The sequence below is a fragment of the Microcaecilia unicolor genome, chromosome 5 (genome assembly GCF_901765095.1).
Source record: "Microcaecilia unicolor chromosome 5, aMicUni1.1, whole genome shotgun sequence".
NCBI classification, from domain to species: domain Eukaryota; kingdom Metazoa; phylum Chordata; class Amphibia; order Gymnophiona; family Siphonopidae; genus Microcaecilia; species Microcaecilia unicolor.
Genome location: NC_044035.1, coordinates 215,906,687 through 215,930,355, shown reverse-complemented (window position 1 = coordinate 215,930,355; position 23,669 = coordinate 215,906,687). Strand labels below are relative to the sequence as shown.

At 44.5% G+C, this 23,669-nt stretch overlaps 1 protein-coding gene across 1 annotated transcript in view; it reads right to left on the bottom strand.

The window, feature by feature from the left end:
• The window catches only part of LRRC36 (leucine rich repeat containing 36), a 663,184-nt gene that overhangs the window by 98,512 nt on the left and 541,003 nt on the right, over nt 1-23,669 (bottom strand). The window contains 1 exon segment of the mRNA XM_030203754.1: nt 3,489-3,615. Coding sequence (XP_030059614.1) covers nt 3,489-3,615 — 127 coding nt within the window.

Genomic DNA, 23,669 nt, shown 5'->3' with positions numbered 1-23,669 from the left:
CAAAGAATTGAAGTAAATTGGTCAGGCAAGATTTCCCCACACAAAAGCCGTGCTGACTCGGTCTCAGTAATCCATGTCCTCGGATGTGCTCTGTAATTTTGTTTTTAATAATAGCCTCTACCATTTTCCCCAGCACTGACGTTAGACTCACCGGTCTATAATTTCCCGGATCTCCCCTGAAGCCTTTTTTAAAAATCGGTGTTACATTGGCCACCCTCCAATCTTGCCCTGTCCTATTATCCTCACCTCTTTATTCCCTTGCCCTTAATTGTTCTGTCTGTTTAACTGTCTATCTAGATTGTAAGCTCTTTGAGCAAGGACTGTCTTTTTGTTTATGGTGTACAGCGCTGCGTAAGCCTTGTAGCGCTATAGAAATGATAAGTAGTAGTAGTATTGGGATGAAATGATGAGACAGTGTGTTTTTTCTGTGTTGAGTTTTAGTTGGAATGCGTTCGCCCATGAGTTCATGATGTTTAAACTGAGCTTGATTTTATTGGTGATTTCTGCTAAGTCATGTTTGTAGGGGATGTATAGTGTGACGTCATCAGCGTAAATGAATGGGTTGAGGCCATGTGTAGATAAGGCTTTGGCTAGTGGGACCATCATGAGGTTGAAAAGGATCATTGATAGTGGGGATCCTTGTGGTACTCTACAGTCTGGTTTCCAGGGTGACGATATATTGGTGCTTGATTTCACTTGGTATGATCTGGTGGTTAGAAAACCCTTGATCCAGTTGAGAGTGTTACCACCAATTCCGAAATAGCCTAGGAGTCTTAGCAAGATATCATGGTTAACCATGTAGAATGCGCTGGATATGTCAAATTGAAGGAGGAAAATGCTTTTGCCTGTAGCTATCTCATGTTTGAATTTGGATAGGAGAGTGAGTAGTACTGTTTCGGTGCTATGTTGTGGTCAGAATCCTGATTGTGACTCATGTAGTATAGTGAATTTGTTTATGTAGTCGTTGTTTGGTTACCAGTCCTTCCATGAGTTTGACTACTAATGGAATGGATGCTACTGGGCGGTAATTGGTGATGTCGTTTGCTTTTTTCTTGGTATCTTTTGGTATTGGCGTGAGTAGGATGTTGCCTTTTTCTTTAGGGAAAATACCCCGCTGAAGCATGAATTTAGATGGGATGTGAGATCTGTTATGAAGCGGTGGGGGGTGGATTGTATTAGGTAGCTGGGGCAGATGTCCAATTGACAATGGCTTTTGGAATATTTTTTGATCACCTGAGTAACTATGTTGGCAATGAGGAGAGCGAAGTTTGTCCATAATCGGTCCGCTGGGTGTTCGCCATGGGTGGGATCCAGCCCATTTATGAAGTTTTCTATGTCCGTGTTATCCAGAGGCAGGGTTATGCGTAGATTAATAATTTTTTTGTTGAAATATTTAGCAAGATTGTCTACAGATGGGATGTCGGTGTTGTGTCTAGTAGTTTATTCACGAGATGGTATAGTTTCTTTGTGTTGTTGTAGTCTGGCCAATTTTGGTTTTGTAATATGACCTTTTGGTCTGTCTTATTGCATATTTATATTTCCTTTGTATCTGTTTCCATGCGTTGAGTTTGTGTTCGTCTTATTTTTTTCCAAGCACGTTCTAGTCTTCTTGATTGTGTTTTTAATTTTTTCAATTCTTCATTGAACCATGTTACCTGAATATTCTTACATGCTATCTATTATGGTATTGTTTGAATTGTACTGACATCATATTTATGGTATTGTTTGAATTGTACTGACATCATATTTCCAAGTTTACCTCATTAATTGCATTTATGTTTATATTTGGTCACTTATGATGATAGGAGGAGTCAGAAGTGTCACAGTAGAGGATCTGGATGTCATCAGAATTGCAGAATGGGAGACAATGGTAGGATTGTATGAGAATGAGGAGAGATGCCGGAAACATATTAAAGAGGGTAGGGGTCAGAATAAAGCCTTAAAGGACAGCCGAGAGGGAAGGAGGTGTTGGGGAACTTGAAAGACCGTGAAATAGCTGGTAAGATCTACCAGAGAGGTAGCTGTCAAACCAACAGAATACCATACCAGAAATACATATAGCCTTGAGATGGCTGAGAGGAAGAGCATGATCAAAGTCAGGGGACAGATCCAGAGATACCACCACCACTAAACAATTCTGGTCAAGAGCTGTCCTTAGTGTGTCATAGAAGGAGACAAGAAGGGTTTCAGTACTAATAGGGGTGAAAGAAAAAAAAGATTTTTTCCAGAAAATCACACAGTTGCTGGTGAACTGTTTTTTTTTTTTTTTTTTGAGCAGCTTAGCAAAGAAGGGGAGGTTAGATATGGGTCCGAAACTGGCTAGGTCAGAAAGGTCCAAGATAGTTTTTCCAGAAGGGTTGGGGGGAGGTGATGGTACCCGTAGAAGTATGGAGAATGGGAAGAAATAATGGGAGAAGTGAAGTGGCCTAATGGTTAGTGCAGCAGGCTTTGATCTGACTTTGATCCTAGCATCCTGGGTTCAATTCCCACTCAGATTGTGAGCCCTCTAGGGACAAAGTACCTGCTAATAATGTGTGATTGACCTCTGTCTTGAACATAAGAGTAGCCATACCGGGTCAGGCCAATGGTCCATCTAGCCCATTATCCTGTTTTCCAAACAGTGGCCAAGCCAGGTCACAAGTACCTGGCAGAAACCCAAATTGTGGCACATTCCATACTACAAATCCCAGGGCAAGCAGTTGCTTCCTATGTCTGTCTCTATAGCAGACTACGGACTTTTCATCCAGGAATTTGTCCAAACCTTTTTTAAACCCAGATACACTAACCACTGTTACCACATCCTCTGGCAAAGAGTTCCAGAGCTTAGCTATTCATTGAGTGACAAAATAAGGCATTGGTCTTACTTTCCAACTATCTCTGGAATCATTAGGCAGGAAACGTTTTAAATATCCAATTGAAAATTGATGGTCTTCTGGATAATTTCCTGCTTTCGTTAATTTTATGTATTCTTCTCTATCCTATACTGTTACCTGGTTCCTCTGAAATTTATATGAATATCAGACAGATATCTATGTATCTATTCAGCATATCCTTAGAATTTATTTAAATACTTGGAACATTCTGATAGATTTCTTTTGATGTGTAAAGCAGGTTAATCGGGATTCAAAGTTTGATTACATAATGGGAGAGAATGTTTCTGCTGGTAAAAGGTTGCTAGAAAGTATACATCCAATGTTAAAAATAAGATCTATTAACATACTATTCCTTCCCAACTTAAACACAGCCCTGGTAAATGTTTCCTCTTAATGCAAGCTTCATTGACGTTGAACAGTATTCAGACTGCTGATTTATACTTATTAAATGATGTCTGCCACACACAAATGGCTCTGAAAATTGATCTCTTTTTAAAAAGATAGAAGTTAATAATACTGGGAGAGGGTGAGTTTTGATGCATAGGGATGCAGAGAGTTAGAAATATATCTGATGAGACTATCTGACTAAAAGTGATGGACAAATTAGAAACATACCAGGAGATTGTGTCTGATTTCCAGTTACAGGAGAATTAGAAACTGCAACCTCTTCCATCCGTTGTATTTTGTAAATGAGGCAGCAGTTTTCCTCTGACAACTTTTCAAGTTTTTGCATTAAAGATTCCTTCAAAGAAAACCAAAGTATCATTACTACAAACTAGAGTTATGTTGTCGTCACAAAATTTACCAGACAAAATGAGACAGAGCAGATGGTGTTCTCAGGGCAGTTATATTTTAGCCAGATAAAACAAGTTGGGTTGAAAAGCTTTCATAAAGCTACCCATGTATATTCAGGTGCACAGAGCCAGCCCAAGGGGTATATGACAGTCTAGGTGACCCTTTGGCTAAGCTTCCCCCCCCCCCCCTCGGGCAGGCTCAAGGCCTTATCTACTCCATAATGCAGCATCTACTCAGATAGAACTCATATTTATTGTGCTGTTGGGCTTACTGGATTTACAAATTATAGTACAGAGTGCAGCTACAAAATGATCATGCAACTGATCATGCAACACCGTTAATTAAAAGGCTGCACTGGCTTACAGTAAGAGCCAGAATCCATTTTAAACTCTTATTGTTTGTTTTTAAAGTTTTATATGGTTTGGCCCCTGATTATTTAAGTAAACTGATTTTGCTTTATTCAGCTGGAAGGTCTTTATGTTATTCTCAAAAGATTAGGTTGACCATTTCATCTAACCTCTAATGTCGGACAGCTTCAACGTAGAATTGATCTATTATAGGCTCTGGTCCTAAGCTTTTGAATAAACTTCCAAGTAAAGGGAAAGGGGATGGGACTTGATATACTGCCTTTCTGTGGTTACAATCAAAATCAAAGTGGTTTACATACTATATACAGGTACTTAGGGGCCCTTTTATTAAGCCACATAGGCGCCTATGCACACCAGTTCAGAACTACGACCCAGCTACCACATGGCCCAGGTGGTAATTTCATTTTTCACATGCGTCCACCAGTGGCGTAGCTACGTGGGGCCTGAGGGGGCCGGGGCCCCCGCAGATTCACCCCCGGACCCCCCTCCCGGCGAACCCGCCCCCGCCTACCTTTACTTTTGCTGGCGGGGGATCCAACTCCCCGCCAGCCGACGTCTTCTCAGTCCTTCCTGCTCTTCAATTTGTTTGCTGACGTCCTGCACGTTGTACGTGCAGGACGTCAGCAAACAAATTGAAGAGCAGGAAGCGACTGAGAAGAAGACGTCGGCTGGCGGGGAGTGGGATCCCCCGCCAGCAAAAGTAAAGGTAGGCTGCAGCGGTGGCGGGTTTGCGGCGGGAGGGGGGGTGGCGCCGGGGGGAGGGCTAAAATGTGCCCCCTCCCCCCAGGCTCTGGGCCCCTCCCCCACGGAAGGCTGGCTACGCCCCTGGCGTCCACTATGTGCGCCGGAAAATATATTTTGTTTTCTGGCACATGGTGCTAACCAGGCGGTAATTGGCATTGTACACGCGTTGATGATTACTGCCCGGTTAGCACACGAGACCTTACTGCTAAGTGATTGGGTGGCAGTAAGGTCTCAGACCCAAAATGGACGCGCAACAATTTTCATTTTGCCACATGTCCATTTTCAGCCAAAAAAAAAGGCCTTTTTTGCAGGTGCGCTGAAAAACGGACCTGCACGCATCCAATACATGCGTCTACACCAGTGCAGTCCACTTTTCAGTGCACCTTAGTAAAAGGAACACTTATTCTGACCTCTAAAAGTTCTAATCTGTCTTCATCCTATTAAAATTGTTGTTGCATTGTGTTTTCATATTTTTATACTGGTATTGTCTTAAAGGTGCTTTTTATTGCTGTGCTTTGGACTTCTGTGCCAGCGATTTCATATTTTTATGCTGGAATTGTCTTAAAGGTGCTGTCATTAGAACTGTGTTTGGAACCTGTGCCAAGTGACTTAATCCAATCAATTTGGCTACGCAGAATTTGGTGACTCTGGTGTCTATCTTAAAGGTGTGTTTATTAAAATTGTGTTTTGAATCTTCAGTGCCAGAGACTTAATTCAATCAATTTGGTTACATAGCATCTGGTGACTCATAGACTGCATACCTCTGGAGGAGGGGCAATTTGTATATACAGTGGGGGAAATAAGTATTTGATCCCTTGCTGATTTTGTAAGTTTGCCCACTGACAAAGACATGAGCAGCCCATAATTGAAGGGTAGGTTATTGGTAACAGTGAGAGATAGCACATCACAAATTAAATCCGGAAAATCACATTGTGGAAAGTATATGAATTTATTTGCATTCTGCAGAGGGAAATAAGTATTTGATCCCCCACCAACCAGTAAGAGATCTGGCCCCTACAGACCAGGTAGATGCTCCAAATCAACTCGTTACCTGCATGACAGACAGCTGTCGGCAATGGTCACCCGTATGAAAGACACCTGTCCACAGACTCAGTGAATCAGTCAGACTCTAACCTCTACAAAATGGCCAAGAGCAAGGAGCTGTCTAAGGATGTCAGGGACAAGATCATACACCTGCACAAGGCTGGAATGGGCTACAAAACCATCAGTAAGACGCTGGGCGAGAAGGAGACAACTGTTGGTGCCATAGTAAGAAAATGGAAGAAGTACAAAATGACTGTCAATCGACAAAGAACTGGGGCTCCACGCAAATTCTCACCTCGTGGGGTATCCTTGATCATGAGGAAGGTTAGAAATCAGCCTACAACTACAAGGGGGGAACTTGTCAATGATCTCAAGGCAGCTGGGACCACTGTCACCACGAAAACCATTGGTAACACATTACGACATAACGGATTGCAATCCTGCAGTGCCCGCAAGGTCCCCCTGCTCCGGAAGGCACATGTGACGGCCCGTCTGAAGTTTGCCAGTGAACACCTGGATGATGCCGAGAGTGATTGGGAGAAGGTGCTGTGGTCAGATGAGACAAAAATTGAGCTCTTTGGCATGAACTCAACTCGCCGTGTTTGGAGGAAGAGAAATGCTGCCTATGACCCAAAGAACACCGTCCCCACTGTCAAGCATGGAGGTGGAAATGTTATGTTTTGGGGGTGTTTCTCTGCTAAGGGCACAGGACTACTTCACCGCATCAATGGGAGAATGGATGGGGCCATGTACCGTACAATTCTGAGTGACAACCTCCTTCCCTCCGCCAGGGCCTTAAAAATGGGTCGTGGCTGGGTCTTCCAGCACGACAATGACCCAAAACATACAGCCAAGGCAACAAAGGAGTGGCTCAGGAAGAAGCACATTAGGGTCATGGAGTGGCCTAGCCAGTCACCAGACCTTAATCCCATTGAAAACTTATGGAGGGAGCTGAAGCTGCGAGTTGCCAAGCGACAGCCCAGAACTCTTAATGATTTAGAGATGATCTGCAAAGAGGAGTGGACCAAAATTCCTCCTGACATGTGTGCAAACCTCATCATCAACTACAGAAGACGTCTGACCGCTGTGCTTGCCAACAAGGGTTTTGCCACCAAGTATTAGGTCTTGTTTGCCAGAGGGATTAAATACTTATTTCCCTCTGCAGAATGCAAATAAATTCATATACTTTCCACAATGTGATTTTCCGGATTTAATTTGTGATGTGCTATCTCTCACTGTTACCAATAACCTACCCTTCAATTATGGGCTGCTCATGTCTTTGTCAGTGGGCAAACTTACAAAATCAGCAAGGGATCAAATACTTATTTCCCCCACTGTAGCTGTGTGGTAAAAGAAAAAACAGAACTTAAGTTTACCTTGTCAGCTGTCTGAGCTATGCTAGGCATTTTCAGACTTGGTTTGATTGTAAACTGATGTTACCTGTGTCTTAATATCTTCCTGATAAACTGCTTCTAATTTATCTTATTTAAAAACAAACTGTCTTTTCACTTGCAGAGAGTCTGACTCTATAGTCCCACCCACCCCTAGGTGAACTCCCTTTTATATAGGGCAATCAAGGGACAAGTATCTTCATTACACCATAATTGGTCAATCCTACTCCTTGTTATCCTCTATCATAGTTCACCTTTTCACACTTGTGAATCACATCAATTTGACCTTCATTCAGTGCAATACATGTTCAGCTTTAATCCTAAAGCAAACTATCTGGAACCTTAGACCTTGTCCTATCTGCCTCCAAATACCAGCTTTGAAAGATGAGATCAACAAACTCAAGAAGGAATTAGCTACAACTAAAAAAGCATCCAGGATTATTCAATTCCCAGCCAATTTACCACCACCACCGCCACCACAGAGAATGAAACAACAGAGGAACAGATGGGTCACAGTAGGCTCTGGTAGACTAAGATCTGTCACACAGAAGCACTCACCCTCCCAACATTTGCCCCTGTCAAATTCTTTTGCTGCGTTGCATCATTTTGATGCTGAAAAAAAGTACTGTGATGGAACCAGAGGCAATGAAAGTAGCACAACCTAAAAAACATCCCCCAAATAATGACAGATTGGTGAAAAGCAGAACACTCTTCTGCTCGGAGACTCCATTATCAGAGGCAATAACTTAAGAACACAGTTCAAGGATTCCAACCTAGTGAAATGCCTTCCAGGATCTTCAGCTACCAGATATACCGACCAAATACTGACAGTGGTCCGAGAATAGGGTTACCATTCGTCCGGATTTCCACGGACATGTCCTCTTTTTGAGCGCGCCGTTGGGAGTCCGGGCGGATTTCAGCTTTTCATTGATTTGTCCGGGTTTCTCGGGTCATCACATCACATGACCGCTCCGAGTCCGAACTCACCTGTCACCTGACTCCTCTAATGCACGCGCGGCGGCGTGGGCCAACGCAGGCAGGCTACAGGCTGCGTGTGTGTGCCAGCCAGCGCCTGCCTGCATCAGCTGATGTGATGCCAATCCTGATGCACGCTGCATGCAGGCGCTGTTTACTGCTACTGCAGCCGCCTGCCGCCTTTTTTTGCCATATAACCGAGTCGACGACGAGGCTGCAGCGTCTGGACGGTGACGGTCTGGTGATCTGTCTGTGTGTGCCCCTTGGCCTTGCCTTGCTGCCTTGCTTAGCCGGTGCCATAACCTGAAGTAGTACTAGTGAGTGAGCTGAGGTAAGATTAAGAATAATAACTGGATCGACAGGGAAGATGATTAAAATAATTTATGTGCATGCAGGCAGTTTATTTTTGCTTGTAAAAATATATAGAACTTGTATAGAATCTATGAAAACTCAAATCCTGATTGTTTTGACTTAATTTTCACCTCTGGTGTCACTGTATTTCCTAGTATTAGTGAATTAACCATCAAACATAGTTCCTGATCATATACAATACCATGTTATTCTTTCTGGAGTATATGCATGCCATTATACATGAAAATACATTAAGATGATGATTGGGGGGGGGGGGGGGGGGGGGAATGGGATCCCCTAATCACATATGCTGATTTTTAAAAAAGGACAGGTTCCAGGGTGATCTGGGAAATTACAGACCAGCAACCCTGAATTCAGTGCCAGGCAAAATAGCGGAAACTGTTATGAAGAATAAAATTACTGAACATTTAGACAAACACGGTTTAATGAGACAGAGTCAGCATGGATTCAGCCAAGAGAAGTCATTCCTAACCAATTTGATTCATTTCTTTGAAAACGTGAATAGAGGTGAGCCATTTGATATAGAGGGGCATAATCGAAAGCGACGCCCAAGTTTTGCCAAGGATGTCCTCGCAAAACGTCCCGATGGAGGGGCGGGAAAACTCGTATTATTGAAACAAGATGGACGTCCATCTTTCGTTTCAATAATATGGTTGGGGACGCCCAAATTTAGGTCGTCCTTAGAAAAGATCGTCCCTGGACTTGGTCGTTTCTGGCCCATCTCAGAAACGACCAAATGCAAGCAACTCTCTCCAAACCCGTATGTTAGGATTCCTCTTGTGCAACTGCTCCAAATTGACCAGCCGCAACCGCATGTCCAAGGAATACTTCCCCCTCTCTCGCTTCGTACGGGAACAACAAATTCCAGAATTTAATTACACGTTGAGTGAAGAAATATTTTCTCCAGTTTGTTTTAAATTTACTTCTCAGTAGTTTTGTTGCATATGATCCCCTAGGCCTTGTATTTTTGGAAATAGTAAACAAGCAATTCATGTCTACTCATTCCACTCCACTCATTATTTCATATACCTCTATCAAACCTCCCCTCAGCTGTCTCTTTTCCAAGGTGAAAAGCCCTAGCCTCTTTATCCTTTCTTCATGGGGAAGTCTGTCATCCTGTTTGCCATTTTTGTCACTCTTCTCTATACCTTTTCTACTTCCGTTATATTTTTTTTGAGGTACGGTGACCAGAATTGCACTCAGTATTCAAGGTGCAGTCGCACCATGGAGTGATACAAAGGCATCATAATATTCTCATTTTTGTTTTTCATTCCTAATAGCTTAACAGACAATGGGGGGGGGGGGGGAGGGAAGAAACTGGGAGACGTTTTGGAACTGGGAATGAGGTTGAGCATGGGGGAGATATGCTGGATAAGAAGACAGGATGAAAGTGGAAGAGTGAACAGGGAGACAGTGGGAATCCTGGACATACAAGGAATAGATATTACGGTTTTCTTGGTTTGTGTTTACAGAGTTTTCACAGCCATCCAGGTGGGTTTTGCCAGCCTGCCCATTTGCCAGATTGGCGGATGAATGGGCAGGCTGGAGGGCAGACAGCTGGGCAGTCCTCAGGGTGTCCTATCCTCCCCTCCTCTACCTTACTGTGGTGCCCTGGTGGTCTAGTGACCTCTTCAGGGCAGAAAAGAGCCCCCTCTTTCCTGCCCGGCACACCTACAGACTGTCTTGCTCCCTGTGCCACTTCAAAATTGCTGCTAACAGTTCAAGCGGCAGCCTCGCGAGACTTCCACTGAAGTCTTGCATAGGGGGGCGGGGTAGGGGTGTGACAGGGGGCGGGGTATGTGTCCTCTTTTTTCTTAGGGCAAATATGGTAACCCTATCTGAGAAGAAATCAAGGCTTCAATTACTGATGTTGTAATTCACCTGGAGACATATGACCTGGCAAGTTTACAGCACAGAGAGCGTTCCAGAAGCTTGGGGAGGGACTGAAATCTTTGGTTCGGACTGTGGCTTTTTTAAGTAATTCCAACATGGGGGAAGGGAGAGGAAAGACTATGCAAAACAGTGGATTTCAATAAGTGGCTTCAGTCTAAAGAAGTCTAGAGTCTAAAGAAGAAGGTTTTAGATACATAGGGGCATGGGGTAATACGTGAAAAAAATAACAGGCTGTGCTGTAATGATGGGCTACATCTTTCTGTGACGGGAAAAAAGATCCTTGGGGAGAAATTCAGACAGTATGTTTCTAGACATTTAAATTAGATGGTGGGGGTGACAAAAATAAACAAGGGAATTCAGAAAGTCACCCCCAGAACAAACATGATGGCAGAGGGAAAGGTCATGTAAATATAGAAAACCCCTAAACTCACTAAGCACATGGAAAGCAATGAGCACAAATGCTCGTACTATACGTAAAAAGGTTCAAGACTTGCAAGCCCTGATGTTTGAAGAAAACTTGGATATTGTTGCTATTACAGAGATGTGGTTCAATGATTCCCATGAATGGGATGTGACCATACCTGGCTATATATATTTTTAGGAAGGATAGAGAGGGCCAAAGAGGTGAAGGAGTGGTGCTGTATGTGAGAGGAAATATCAGAGCGGCTGAAATGCGGGGAACCTGGGGAAAGGAAGGAGCTTTATGGATCATCCTGGAAAGAGAAAACAGAACCTGTATCCGCACGGGGTTTATCTACAGACCTTCAGCACAAACAGAGAAGCTAGACAAGGATCTGATAGAAATATTCAAAAGATTGATATGAAAGAGGAGGTGCTACTGTTGGGAGATTTGAACTTGTCTGATGTGGATTGGAATGTTCTGTCTGCAGAATCGGAAAGAAGCAGGGAGATTGTGGATGCTTGTCAAAGTGCCTTGCTCAGACAAATGGTGACAGAACCCATGAGGGAAGGGTCAATGCTGGATCTAATGCTCATGAATGCAGCAAGTGTTTCCAATATCCAGGTGGGTGCCCACCTATGTAATAGTGATCATCACATGATATGGTTTGATATAAGGGTGAAGGAGGAGTGCGGACGCACAAAACTCAAAGTACTGTTTTTTAGACATACTGATTTTGATAAAATGGGGGAATACCTGAAGAAGGAGTTGTTGGCGAGGGTAGGCATAGGAGAAGTGGAAAATCAGTGGTCAAAGCTAAAGGCTGCAATATATACGGCAACTGATCTTTACGCAAGGAAAGTAAACAAAAACAAGAGAAACAGGAAGCCTATATGGTTCTCCAAACAAGTAGCTGAAAAAATAAGAGCAAAGGAGGATTTGTTCAAGAAATACAAAAGAACGCAATGAGAGGATCATGGAAAAGATTATCGGATTAAACTCAAAGAAGCGAAGAGGGAAATATAGTTAGCGAAAGTGCAAGCAGAAGAAAAAATGGCTAAACATGTAAAGAGAGGTGACAAGACCTTTTTCAGATATATTGGAGAAAGGAGAAAAGATAGGACTGGAATTGCAAGACTGAAAGATAATGAGAATGGCTATGTGGAGAGAGAGGAGGATAAACCGAACGTGCTAATCAATTACTTATCTTCGGTTCACAGATGAAAATCCTGGTGAAGGACCGCAGTTGGCTGCCGAGGGAATATCTGGGAATGGAGTGGATACAGCGCCGTTTACGGAAGAAAGTTTATAAACAGCTGGAGAATCTGAAGGTGGACAAAGCTATGAGGCTGGATGGGATACATCCCAGGATACTGAGGGAGTGTCAGGCCTCTCAAGGGGAAACAGGATTTGTGAGCCCTTGGGCCACTGCTGTAGAGCGACAGTGGCAGGCAAAACCCCCAACCAGTACTGGGCAACACACCAACATGGCAGGGAACTGCAGACGTAGATAAGCAGGCAGGGATACAGAACTGGAACAGACTTCACCTACACTTGACCACCATTCCCCAGGGGTTGAGCCCCCGGGAGCAGGTGGCCGGCAGGACTTACAGGATCCAGGAACACACACAGGGGAAAGGACTCAAGAGCAAGCTTGACTAACAGGGCTAGGAATCAGGACACAGAACTGGGGAAACCTCCCCAGGTAACAGGACTCAGCAACATGCTTGCACAAACAAGGCCTGGAGGGCAAGGCAGAGGGAAACAAGAACACAAAATAGACAGACAAGGCTAAACCCAAAACTGGGCTACAATTACCACCTAAGACCAGAGCACAACTGAAGGCTGAACACCAGGCAGCCACCAACACACAGGGAAATAAAACAGAAAGCCCACAGACAGACAGAACACTGAGGCAGAGGGCAAAGGTCCACAGACAGACAGAACACTGAGGCAGAGGGCAAAAGCCCACAGACAGACCGAACACTGAGGCAGAGGGCAAAAGCCCACAGACAGACCGAACACTGAGGCAGAGGGCAAAAGCCCACAAAAAGACACACACTAAAGCAGAGGACAAAAGCCCACAAACAGACACGCACTAAAGCAGGAGGCAAAAGCCCACAAACAGACACACACTAAAGCAGGAGGCAAAAGCCCACAGACAGAACACAGAAGCAGAAGTGCAGAAGCACACCAACTGACCTATAGCGAGGCAAAGCCGGAAAGTTCCCAGGTGGTAATAAAGGCACTACAGGTGAGGTCACCAGCAGGGTGGGGCTCAGCAACACAAGAGCAGAGCACAGCCTGGCTGGAACAGGATCCCGGAATGGACTAGCCTGGACTGGAACGGATTTCAGAATTTCCACCCAGGCTTCAGGATTTACACGCCGACTTAGCTTGGCTGGAGGAACCCCAAAGCAGTGACGGGTGTGCTACTGGATAACTGCTCTGGTTTGATGCTCTTAGTCTCTTTTTTTTCTATTTTTCTTATGCTTGAGTGCTGTTTCCTTAGCCCCAAATTATTCTCAAGTTATCGTTCTCAACATGCCTGCATGTTTCGCGTAAAGCGTCTTCAGGAGAACTTATAACGTAACCTATAACAAATTTAAATGAGTTGAGCCATATTGTGTCAGAAGTTCTTAATTTGTTACTATATCTTTCATCGGATGTCTTTTACCACAAGAAATCTACTTAACTTACATTTGTCGGAGACTGGTGAAGATCAGTAAGACCTCTGCCCCTCACTCCTCTGTGGCAAAAAACGCCGGAGCATGTGCACATTCTTTTATATTCCCGCCTTGAGATAGAGATGCTACGTTTGCGCCATCGCCCACCAGTCAATAGCTTTATTGAGTCCCCTTGGGCGTGTAACACACTGGGATGAAACAGGTCATCAAGAAGCAGATCTACGATTTGTAGTTTTGTTTCAATTTTACAACTATCAGGGTGGCAACATTGTTTCTAGCCTTTTGAAGAAAGAAGCACAATATATCTTTAAGTGCCAGACTACACACCCGAGGGGACATTGGTCCCGTTGGCTATAAGGGGTGGTTCCCCCTGAGGAAGAGCTACGAAATGCGGTCTCGCATTGGGGAACTTTGGAGTATACCAATGGTGTGGGTTTAATTAATCTATCCCTGGAAGCCTCCCACTGGCCTGAAACACTTCATGGCTGCCTTTAAATTATAGGTTTGACTGTGTGTAGGATCACAGAGGATTTATGTGACTTTGCAATCCCCCGTGTTTCTCTGTGTGCCTTTTTATCACAGGGATAAGAACAGTGGTTTTACATTGTTTGCAGTGAGGATTTTTTGCTCTCTTCACCTGAGAACTTGTTGGATACAAAGATCAGCGATATCTACTACTACCACTAAGAACTGGGTTTTGTATGCCATTATTATCTATGGCTAACTGACTGATCTTTATTGAGCCTGTGCTCTGATGATATATAGAGACTGAAGAAACTGCAATTCAGGGTTTATGTTTAATGCTTTCTGTGGGATTTGCATATGTGATCAGGGTATAAGTGTGGTGTGGATGGTAATGCGAGTGAGTTGCAAGGATATTATTTAGTAGTTTTTTAATGCACTGATTTATCTTCACTAATAAAGGAAGCAGAGATTAGGGTTGAATGGTCATTATTCTCGATGGAGAAGGGTACTTAGTGGGGTCCCTCAGGGGTCTGTGCTGGGACCACTGCTTTTTAACATATTTATAAATGACCTTGAGGTAGGAGTAACTAGTGAGGTAATTAAATTCGCAGATGACACAAAGTTATCCAGGGTCGTCTCGTCACGGGAGGAGTGTGAAAGATTAAAAGAGGAACTCGTGAGACTGGGGGATTGGGTGTCCAAATGGCAGATGAAGTTCAACGTTGACAAGTGCAAAGTGATGCACATGGGAAGGAGGAACCCGAATTATGGCTATGTCATGCAAGGTTCCGCTTTAGGAGTTATGGACCAAGAAAGGGATCTGGGAGTCATCGTGGCTAGGACGTTGAAATCTTCCGCTCAATGTGCTGCGGTGGCTAAGAAGGCGAACAGAAAGTTGAGTATTATTAGAAAAGGGATGGAAAACAAGCATGAGGATGTTATTTATTTTAATTTTTCAGGTTTGTTTGTTTATTGGTTGGAATCTCACAGTTAACAATGTGGTATAACATAACATTCACATGACTATTTCCCCACATCATAACTCATTCTAACAATTCACACTTATCGTCATAGATTCTGAACATCAATTTGTCTGCTTGTTTCTGTATACAACCAAAGTGATTTTATTATGGTGCTAATCTAACTAACAAAACATACGGCCTCACTTAACTAACATGAGTCCATCTAGGTATCATAACCGATCCCTCCCCCTTATCCCCCCCTTCCCCCCCTCTTGTTCCTTCTATCCAGGAGATTGTTCCATAGTTAACCCTGTTGGGTGCCACTTAAAGTGACATTATTACAGATTCAAGATTCGGTCCCTACCCCCCTTGGGTATTGTCTGCCAAAAGGGAGTCCAAATCTGATAGAAATCTTTTTCTGTGAAGCTGGAGTCGTGTTTGAGTTCTGCCATTCGCCACTCAAATTTCATAACTTCTATCATGCTACAGCGCCATTGCTGTAGCGTAGGCGCTTTATTTGTAAGCCACTCTCTGAGGATTAGCTTTTTTGCCACTATTGTGGCTCTGCAAGTAAAACCCTTGAAACCTGCTGGAAAGGGTCGAACCACTGTGACTTGACCAAACAATAGTCGAGCATCTCTCCGCCATGTCGCACACCACATTGTTGTTATGGATTGTAAAAGGGTCTTCCAGAAGTGTTGTATCGCTGGGCAGGCCAAGAACATATGGCCCAAGAGCGCTCCAGGTTCTGCACATTTGGGGCATGCTCCGTCTGGGGACACCCCCATATGAAACGCTCTCCTTGGTGGGATGTGAGTCCGTAATGCAAATTTGTATTCCATTTCGCAATAAGATACCATCTTCGAAGATCTTTGGATCGAGTAGACATAATCTTTGAAGAGCTGCGGTGAAATCTGGACTGCCAAGTCTGTGCTCCATATTTGGGCTAGAGACGTATAGTCTATCTCTGTGATCATATCTCTTATGTGTCTGTGGTGCATTTTTAATGACACTTTGTTCTGTGACTGCAATGAGAAAGCTGAAGAAAGCTCCTCTTGTACATCCTCCATGAGGCATTCCCAAGGCAAGCTAGCTATATAGTGATGAAGCTGCACATAATGAAAATAGTCTCCGGCTTGCAGGAAAAACCTGCTTTGAAGGTTTGATCCGTCCTTCCTTGGTCAAAACATGTAAAATGTACACCAGGCCATTTTGTTGCCATCGCCAGAAAGCATGATGAAGTCGACCAGGTGGGAATTGGGGGTTACCGCAGATAGCCAAGAAGGGAGTGACTTTGCCAGAAAAGTGATGATACCTGCAAATCCACTGCCATACCGCTTTAGCAGTAGGGAAGATGCATGAGCGTTTTAATACTTCTGGAATTTGCACGCCTCCACCATGCAGTAGGCTGCTAAAATGAATTCCCTGCAGAAAGGAGGTTTCTAGCTCCGTGTCCGAGAATTCCGAAGTTGACCTATACCAGTCTGAGATATGTCGCATTCCACTAGCCACCGTGAGGTGACCAATACTTAGAAGGCCCATCCCTCCATATTCACGAGGTATCTGTAAAGTTGAAATTGTTATACGTGGCTTCCGTCCTCTCCAGAGGAATCGTTGGACCTGCTTGTTCAATAATTGTTCGTCTTCCTGGCTAAGATAGAGTGGCAAAGTCTGAAAGATGTACAGCCACTTTGGCACCATCATCATGTTATATATTGCAGTGCAACCCATAAGTGACAGAGGGAGGTTTTCCCACATTCTCAGCTTTGAACTTGTTGCGGTCATCAGTGGATCAATATTCTCTTTGTATAACCTAGACATGTCTTGAGTTATGTATGTTCCTAAATATTTAAGCTTATCTCCCGCCCAGGTGACTGGAAAGCCAGTACTGTCTGGTTTATTTTTATCTGGGTGTATTTCCATAGCCAGGGACTTCCGGGCGTTTAATGTAAACCCCGAGAGGCGCCCAAACTCCTGCGTCACCTCCAGCACCCGGGTCAAGGAGCTGTATGGATGTGTTGTGACTAACATTAAGTCGTCTGCAAAGGCGAGTGATTTAACTACCTTCCCCCCTACCTGTACCCCTGGAATTCCTCCTGTGCTCTTAAAAACTCGCAACAGGGGCTCCAGCGATAGTATGAAAAGCACTGGGGAGAGCGGACAGCCCTGTCTAGTATCCCTTAGAATCTTGAAAGGGTCAGCTCTTACCCCGTTCACCAATATGGTAGCCATAGGTTCTGTATAAAGGGTCTGTACTGCTCTATAAAAGCAGCCACTGAACCCCATATGACTCAAAACTGCAAATAGGTATTTCCACCCCACCTGGTCGAACGCTTTTTCAGCATCGAGTGAGTAAAGGTTAGTTGGGGGTCTCTGTCAGCTGCCCTGTAGCCATAGCTAGCAAGAGCCGATACACATTTTTTGCTGCTTGCCTTGTCCTGATAAATCCTACTTGTTCCTCACCCACCAGTCTCGGCAGAATCTCCGCCAGCCGATTGGCTAGGACCTTTGCTAATATCTTTTGATCTACGTTTAAAAGGGATATGGGTCTGTAGGAACCTGCTTGATCCTCTGGACGTCCTGGCTTCAGAATCAGGGTAATCAGGGCTGAGTTTGAATGTAATGGGAACCGTCCCCCCCCCCCCCCCCCCCCCCCAACAGCCTGGTCTAAATAATCACATAGAGAAGGGTAGAAGGAACTGGGTAACATCTTATAAAATTCCCCTGAGTATCCGTCGGGTCCTGGAGCGGATCCCGACGGTAGGGATTTGATTGCTGTCTGCATCTCTTTTATATCTAAGGGCGCTGTTAAAGCCTCTACCTCTTCCTCTGTTAATTTTGGCAGGTCAGCCTTGTCCAGAAAATCCCGAACGGCCTCATCCTCCGGGACCTGTGAGGATCCATAGAGGGAGGAGAAGAAGCTAGTCAGTATTTCCGCTATCTTCTCGCTTTTGTTATGTATGGTCCCATTTTCATCCTTTAACGTGATTATGGGTCTGCGGGGTCCCCAGGCTGTCACTAACCTCGCCAGCATTGCCCCTGGTCTGTTTCCATATCTATGTAATTTGTATTTTTGCCATGCTAATGTTCTACTACTTCACTCATGAAGCAAGGCATTTCGAGTTACCTGTATGGCTTTTACTTGTTCTTTTGCTTCAGGGGACGGGTATTTATTGAGCTGAGATTTAGCTTTCTTTAAACTCTGCTCCAGCCTCAATATCGCTATGGATTGTTTCTTCCTTTTCGCATGGGTAAAGGCAATAATCTCGCCCCGCAAGACCGCTTTAGCGGCCTCCCAGAAAACCCTGGGCTGATCCTTATACTCGCTGTTATAAAGGGCATAATCCTCCCATTTTTGTTGTATAAAGCTCTGAAATTCTCTGTCTCGGTAAAGATATACTGGGAATCGCCAACCCTTTTGTTGTTGATAAAAACTTGGGGCCTCTATATCCATCCACACTATTGAGTGGTCCGATATCTCCTCCGGTCCTATGTCTGCTTTCACTACCCACGGGAATGCTGACTGGGCTACTAGAATGTAATCTATTCTTGAAAACGTCCCGTGAGCTCTAGAGAGGTGTGTGAAATCACGCTCTTCCGGGTGGAGGCTACGCCACGTGTCCACCAAGCAAAGGGAACGCTGGAAAGCTGACAAAACATGTGCTCTTGGACCTCCTCTATGCGCTACTCTAGGGTTGGTGCAATCCCTAACTGGGTCTGCCACTAGATTAAAATTGCCTAGCACTAAAAGCTGCGAGGATGCATATGGGAGGCATAGCTGTATTAATTTGGGGTAAAACTTTGAATCGTATACATTTGGGCCATAGAGACCTAGAAGCAAAAATTCCCTCTGCTGTAGCCACAAACGCACCAACACGTACCGGCCCTGCTTGTCAGCCTCTATTAACTCTGACTTAGCGGCCAGTCCCTTCCTAATTATCACAGCCACCCCACATTTTCGGTCCCCGGAGGATGCCGCATGTACTTCTCCCACTCATTGGCGTTTTAATTTCATGTGCTCCGACATTGTTAATTTTGTCTCCTGGAGACACCCAATATCTACTTTGTGTCTCTGGAGGGCTGATAATATTTTTGCTCTTTTTACGGGGGTTGCAATCCCTCCCACATTCCAAGTGGCAAAACGTATAGTCTTAGTGGTCACTTTTTTCCATACTTGTTGATCTATGCGTTACTAAACGTTTCCGATACCTCGGGTGCCCAGCCTCACCCTTGGTACTTGATGTTATGGTTTCTGCTGTTCTCACTAGCTTCACAGAATACACACTCCGTGTTAACTGTCGGGTTATGTTCCTAGATATCAGATCCCACTCCTGCCTATCTCCTCCTTCTCTGCTTCCAAAACTTCCCATCCCTACCCCTCCCTGCCCTATCCCTTCCCAAACCCCTATCCCTAGCCCCATTCCATTCCTTCCCAACATTATGACGGATAAGGAATACAAGAGATCAATGACATGTAGCCCCCCCCCCCCCCCGCCGCTCTCATCATCCCGGGGAAACACCCCTGTCTTGTGTCATACACACTACTCCACCACTCTTACCCTCTTCACATGTGTGCAAACCCTTTTATAATTGCCTATATTTAATCTGGCTGGTGGATCAGGGTTTTAGTCTAGTGTCTCTGTCACCCAGTCTTGCGCCTCCTTCGAGTTTTTAAAGGTGTACCACTTGTCCTGGTGCTGGACTCTCAGCGTGGCTGGATAACTCAGCATGAACCTCTTGTTTGCATCTGCCAGCGCTTTGCAGATTGGGCTGTATGTTCTCCTCCGCTCTTGTAGGGCGACAGAGAAATCTTGGAAGATTTTTACAGGGGAGTTTTCAAATGACAATGTGTCCCTCTTCTGCCTTGCCCCTCTGAGAATTTCTACTCTATGTATGAAATTATGTACCTTAAGCATGACCACTCTGGGTCTCTGGGTGCTCTCTGGCTTTCTGCCCACGCGATGTGCCCGCTCTAAGCACAGGGGCCCCACTCCATCTGACAGGGAAACTCCTTCTGCAGCCATTGCTCTAAGATTCTGGGCAGTAGGTGCTCCGAGATAGATTCCGGAATACCAATGATCCGCAAATTGTCTGTACGCAACCTGTTTTCCAGGTCGTCGATCTGCAGTACCTGTTTTGGATCAAAGCATGTAGCTCTTTTATTTGTGCAGCTGTTCTGGCCCCTTCGTCCTCCACTGCGGACACGCGCTGCTCCAGTTCTCCGGTGCGCCGAGTAGTGTCCTCTAGCAGTGTTTCTACTGCGGTCAGCTGGTTGGATAGTTGCTGAAGTTGTGGGTCTAACGCGAGTTTTACTGCCTCGGTTTATTGTTGTAGTTGCTGCGCCGTGAATCTCGTTCCAGGCGCCTCTGGAGCAGGACTGGTGGCCATCTTTGTGTCCGTCGCGCGGGACCTGTATGCTTCTTTTTTCGCTGTTTTCGCCAGCATGATTGGCTCCCCGCAAGTGACAAAGTTGTCCATACACTCGCGCTGGACTCCCGTTTCAGTTTTGTCGAGTGCTGGTCAGGGTGTCGATCGTTAGTGGTGGAGAGGGGGGACCGGGGTCTAAGAGGAGAGCTTCCCGCTTCTGCCCTCCTCAGCATATCACGTGATCTCCAGCATGAGGATGTTATATTGCCGTTATATCGCTCCATGGTGCGACTGCACCTGGAGTATTGTGATCAGTTCTGGTCACCTCATCTCAAAAAAGATATAAAGGAATTGGAGAAGATGCAGAGACGGGCGACAAAAATGATAAAAGGGATGGGATGACTACCTTATGAGGAGAGGTTAAGAAGGCTAGGACTCTTTAGCCTGGAGAAAAGGTGGTTGAGGGGTGATATGATAGAGGTCTACAAAATAATGAGTGGGGAAGAGCGGACAGATGTGAAGCGTTTGTTTACGCTTTCTAACAATAATAGAACCAGGGGACACAAGAAATTAGAACGTGGTAGGTTTAAAACAAATTTGAGAAAGTTTTTCTTTACTCAGCGTGTGGTTAGACTCTGGAACTCATTGCCAGAGAAGATAGTGACGGCAGCTGGCCTTGCTGAGTTTAAAGGGGGTCTGGACAGATTCCTGAAGGAAAAGTCCATTGATCGTTATTAAATTTTGGGGTTTTGCCAGGTTCTTGGGGCCTGGATTGGCCGCTGTCGGAGACAGAGTGCTGGGCTTGATGGACCTTTGGTCTTTTCCCAGCATGGCAGTGCTTATGTACTTATGTTTGTTATTAGTTAAAAGTTATTGCCAAGAAGTGTAGAGTGATGCACTTGGGATGCAGAAACCCAAAAGAGAGATCCGGATAGGAGGGGAGAAATTAGTAAAGAAGGATGCTAGGCTCCATAGAGAGGGGTATAACCAGCAGAAGAAAGGTGTTGATGCCTCTCTACAAGTCATGGTGAGTGTACAGTTGTGGGTAGTGGGTTTTGGGGGGTTCAGCTCACAAGGTAAGGGAACTATACACCTGGGAGCAATTTCTGAAGTCCATTGCAGTGCCCCCTAGGGTGCCCGGTTGGTGTCCTGGCATGTCCGAGGGACCAGTACACTACGAATGCTGGCTCCTCCCACGACCAAAGGGCTTGGATTTGGTCATTTCTGAGATGGGCATCCTCAGTTTCCATTATCGTCGAAAATTGGGGATGACCATCTCTAAGGACGACCATCTCTAAGGTCGACCTAAATTTCGTGATTTGGGTGTCCTCGACTGTATTATCGAAACGAAAGATGGATGCCCATCTTGTTTCAATAATATGGGTTTCCCCGCCCCTTTGCCAGGATGTGCTGCGAGGACGTCCTCAAGAAAACTTGGGCGCCCCTTTCGATTATGCCCTCTATGTAATTGAAAAGCAAGCCAATTAGCACTAATTGGGTGCTAGTAATCAATTATTAGAAATCATTGTTTTATCCTAAACGGTAATTTTACTCTTCTTTAAATTCAAATATCAGCTTCAATTACTCTCTGACCAACTTCTTAAGTTTTTTCATTAGAAAATCATCTTAATTTCTCGTTTATTGTTATTATGTAGTTTTCTTTTATTACATCCAATGTCTATAAAATTGCTTTAAAACCCTTCAATATCAGTGCAATCCTTTCATATCTTTTTTTATATACCTATATATATGTATATCTTAGCAGTGCACGGACGCCTCCACCTACATGCGGCATGTTTCGCAAGTTGCTGCCTCAGGGTTGCACTGATATTGAAGGATTTTAAAGCAATTTTATAGACATTGGATGTAATAAAAGAAAACTACATAATAACAATAAATGAGAAATAAAGAAGATTTTCTAATGAAAAAAACTTAAGAAGTTGGTCGGAGAGTAATTGAAGCTGGTATTTGAATTTAAGGAAGAGTAAAATTAGCATTTAGGATAAAACAGATAGGTTGATGATTTCTTATACTTAAAGTTACCTTTGCTGACACTTCAGACTGGTTAAGTAGAGTAATCAATTATTGGCACTAATTAAAACTTACATGCACATTTTTAGGCGGCAGGATCCATGTATAAATTTTATGCATGGTACCAAAAAGGGGACGTAGCTATGGGTCATGGGTGGATCAGGGACATTCCTGCATTTTATGCATGCTGTTCTAGAATAAGGGACTTCTGTGGCTAATAAACCACCAAAAAAATATTTGAACTCATGAACAAACTAACAAAACTCAAGAGGTACTGGCATCAAATGAAACACCACAAATGGCAGATGAGCTTGCACAACATTTCAAACACAAAATAGCAACTACAAGATCAAACATTCAGACAGTACAAACATCCATCACTGACTTCTTACAGGAATGCAAAATCAAAGACACTCACACCATGGCAGACAGAATATGGTCCTTCTTCGAAAGACCCGAACTAAACATAGTAAAGTCAACACTGACAAAATACACATATGCATACCGCATGCTAGACAACTGCCCCAACTATCTGATGAAAGACCCACCAGAATGGTTTATTGATGGCCTCACTGAACACATCACATATACAGTGGGGGAAATAAGTATTTGATCCCTTGCTGATTTTGTAAGTTTGCCCACTGACAAAGACATGAGCAGCCCATAATTGAAGTGTAGGTTATTGGTAACAGTGAGAGATAGCACATCACAAATTAAATCCGGAAAATCACATTGTGGAAAGTATATGAATTTATTTGCATTCTGCAGAGGGAAATAAGTATTTAATCCCTCTGGCAAACAAGACCTAATACTTGGTGGCAAAACCCTTGTTGGCAAGCACAGCGGTCAGACGTCTTCTGTAGTTGATGATGAGGTTTGCACACATGTCAGGAGGAATTTTGGTCCACTCCTCTTTGCAGATCATCTCTAAATCATTAAGAGTTCTGGGCTGTCGCTTGGCAACTCGCAGCTTCAGCTACCTCCATAAGTTTTCAATGGGATTAAGGTCTGGTGACTGGCTAGGCCACTCCATGACCCTAATGTGCTTCTTCCTGAGCCACTCCTTTGTTGCCTTGGCTGTATGTTTTGGGTCATTGTCGTGCTGGAAGACCCAGCCACGACCCATTTTTAAGGCCCTGGCGGAGGGAAGGAGGTTGTCACTCAGAATTGTACGGTACATGGCCCCATCCATTCTCCCATTGATGCGGTGAAGTAGTCCTGTGCCCTTAGCAGAGAAACACCCCCAAAACATAACATTTCCACCTCCATGCTTGACAGTGGGGACGGTGTTCTTTGGGTCAT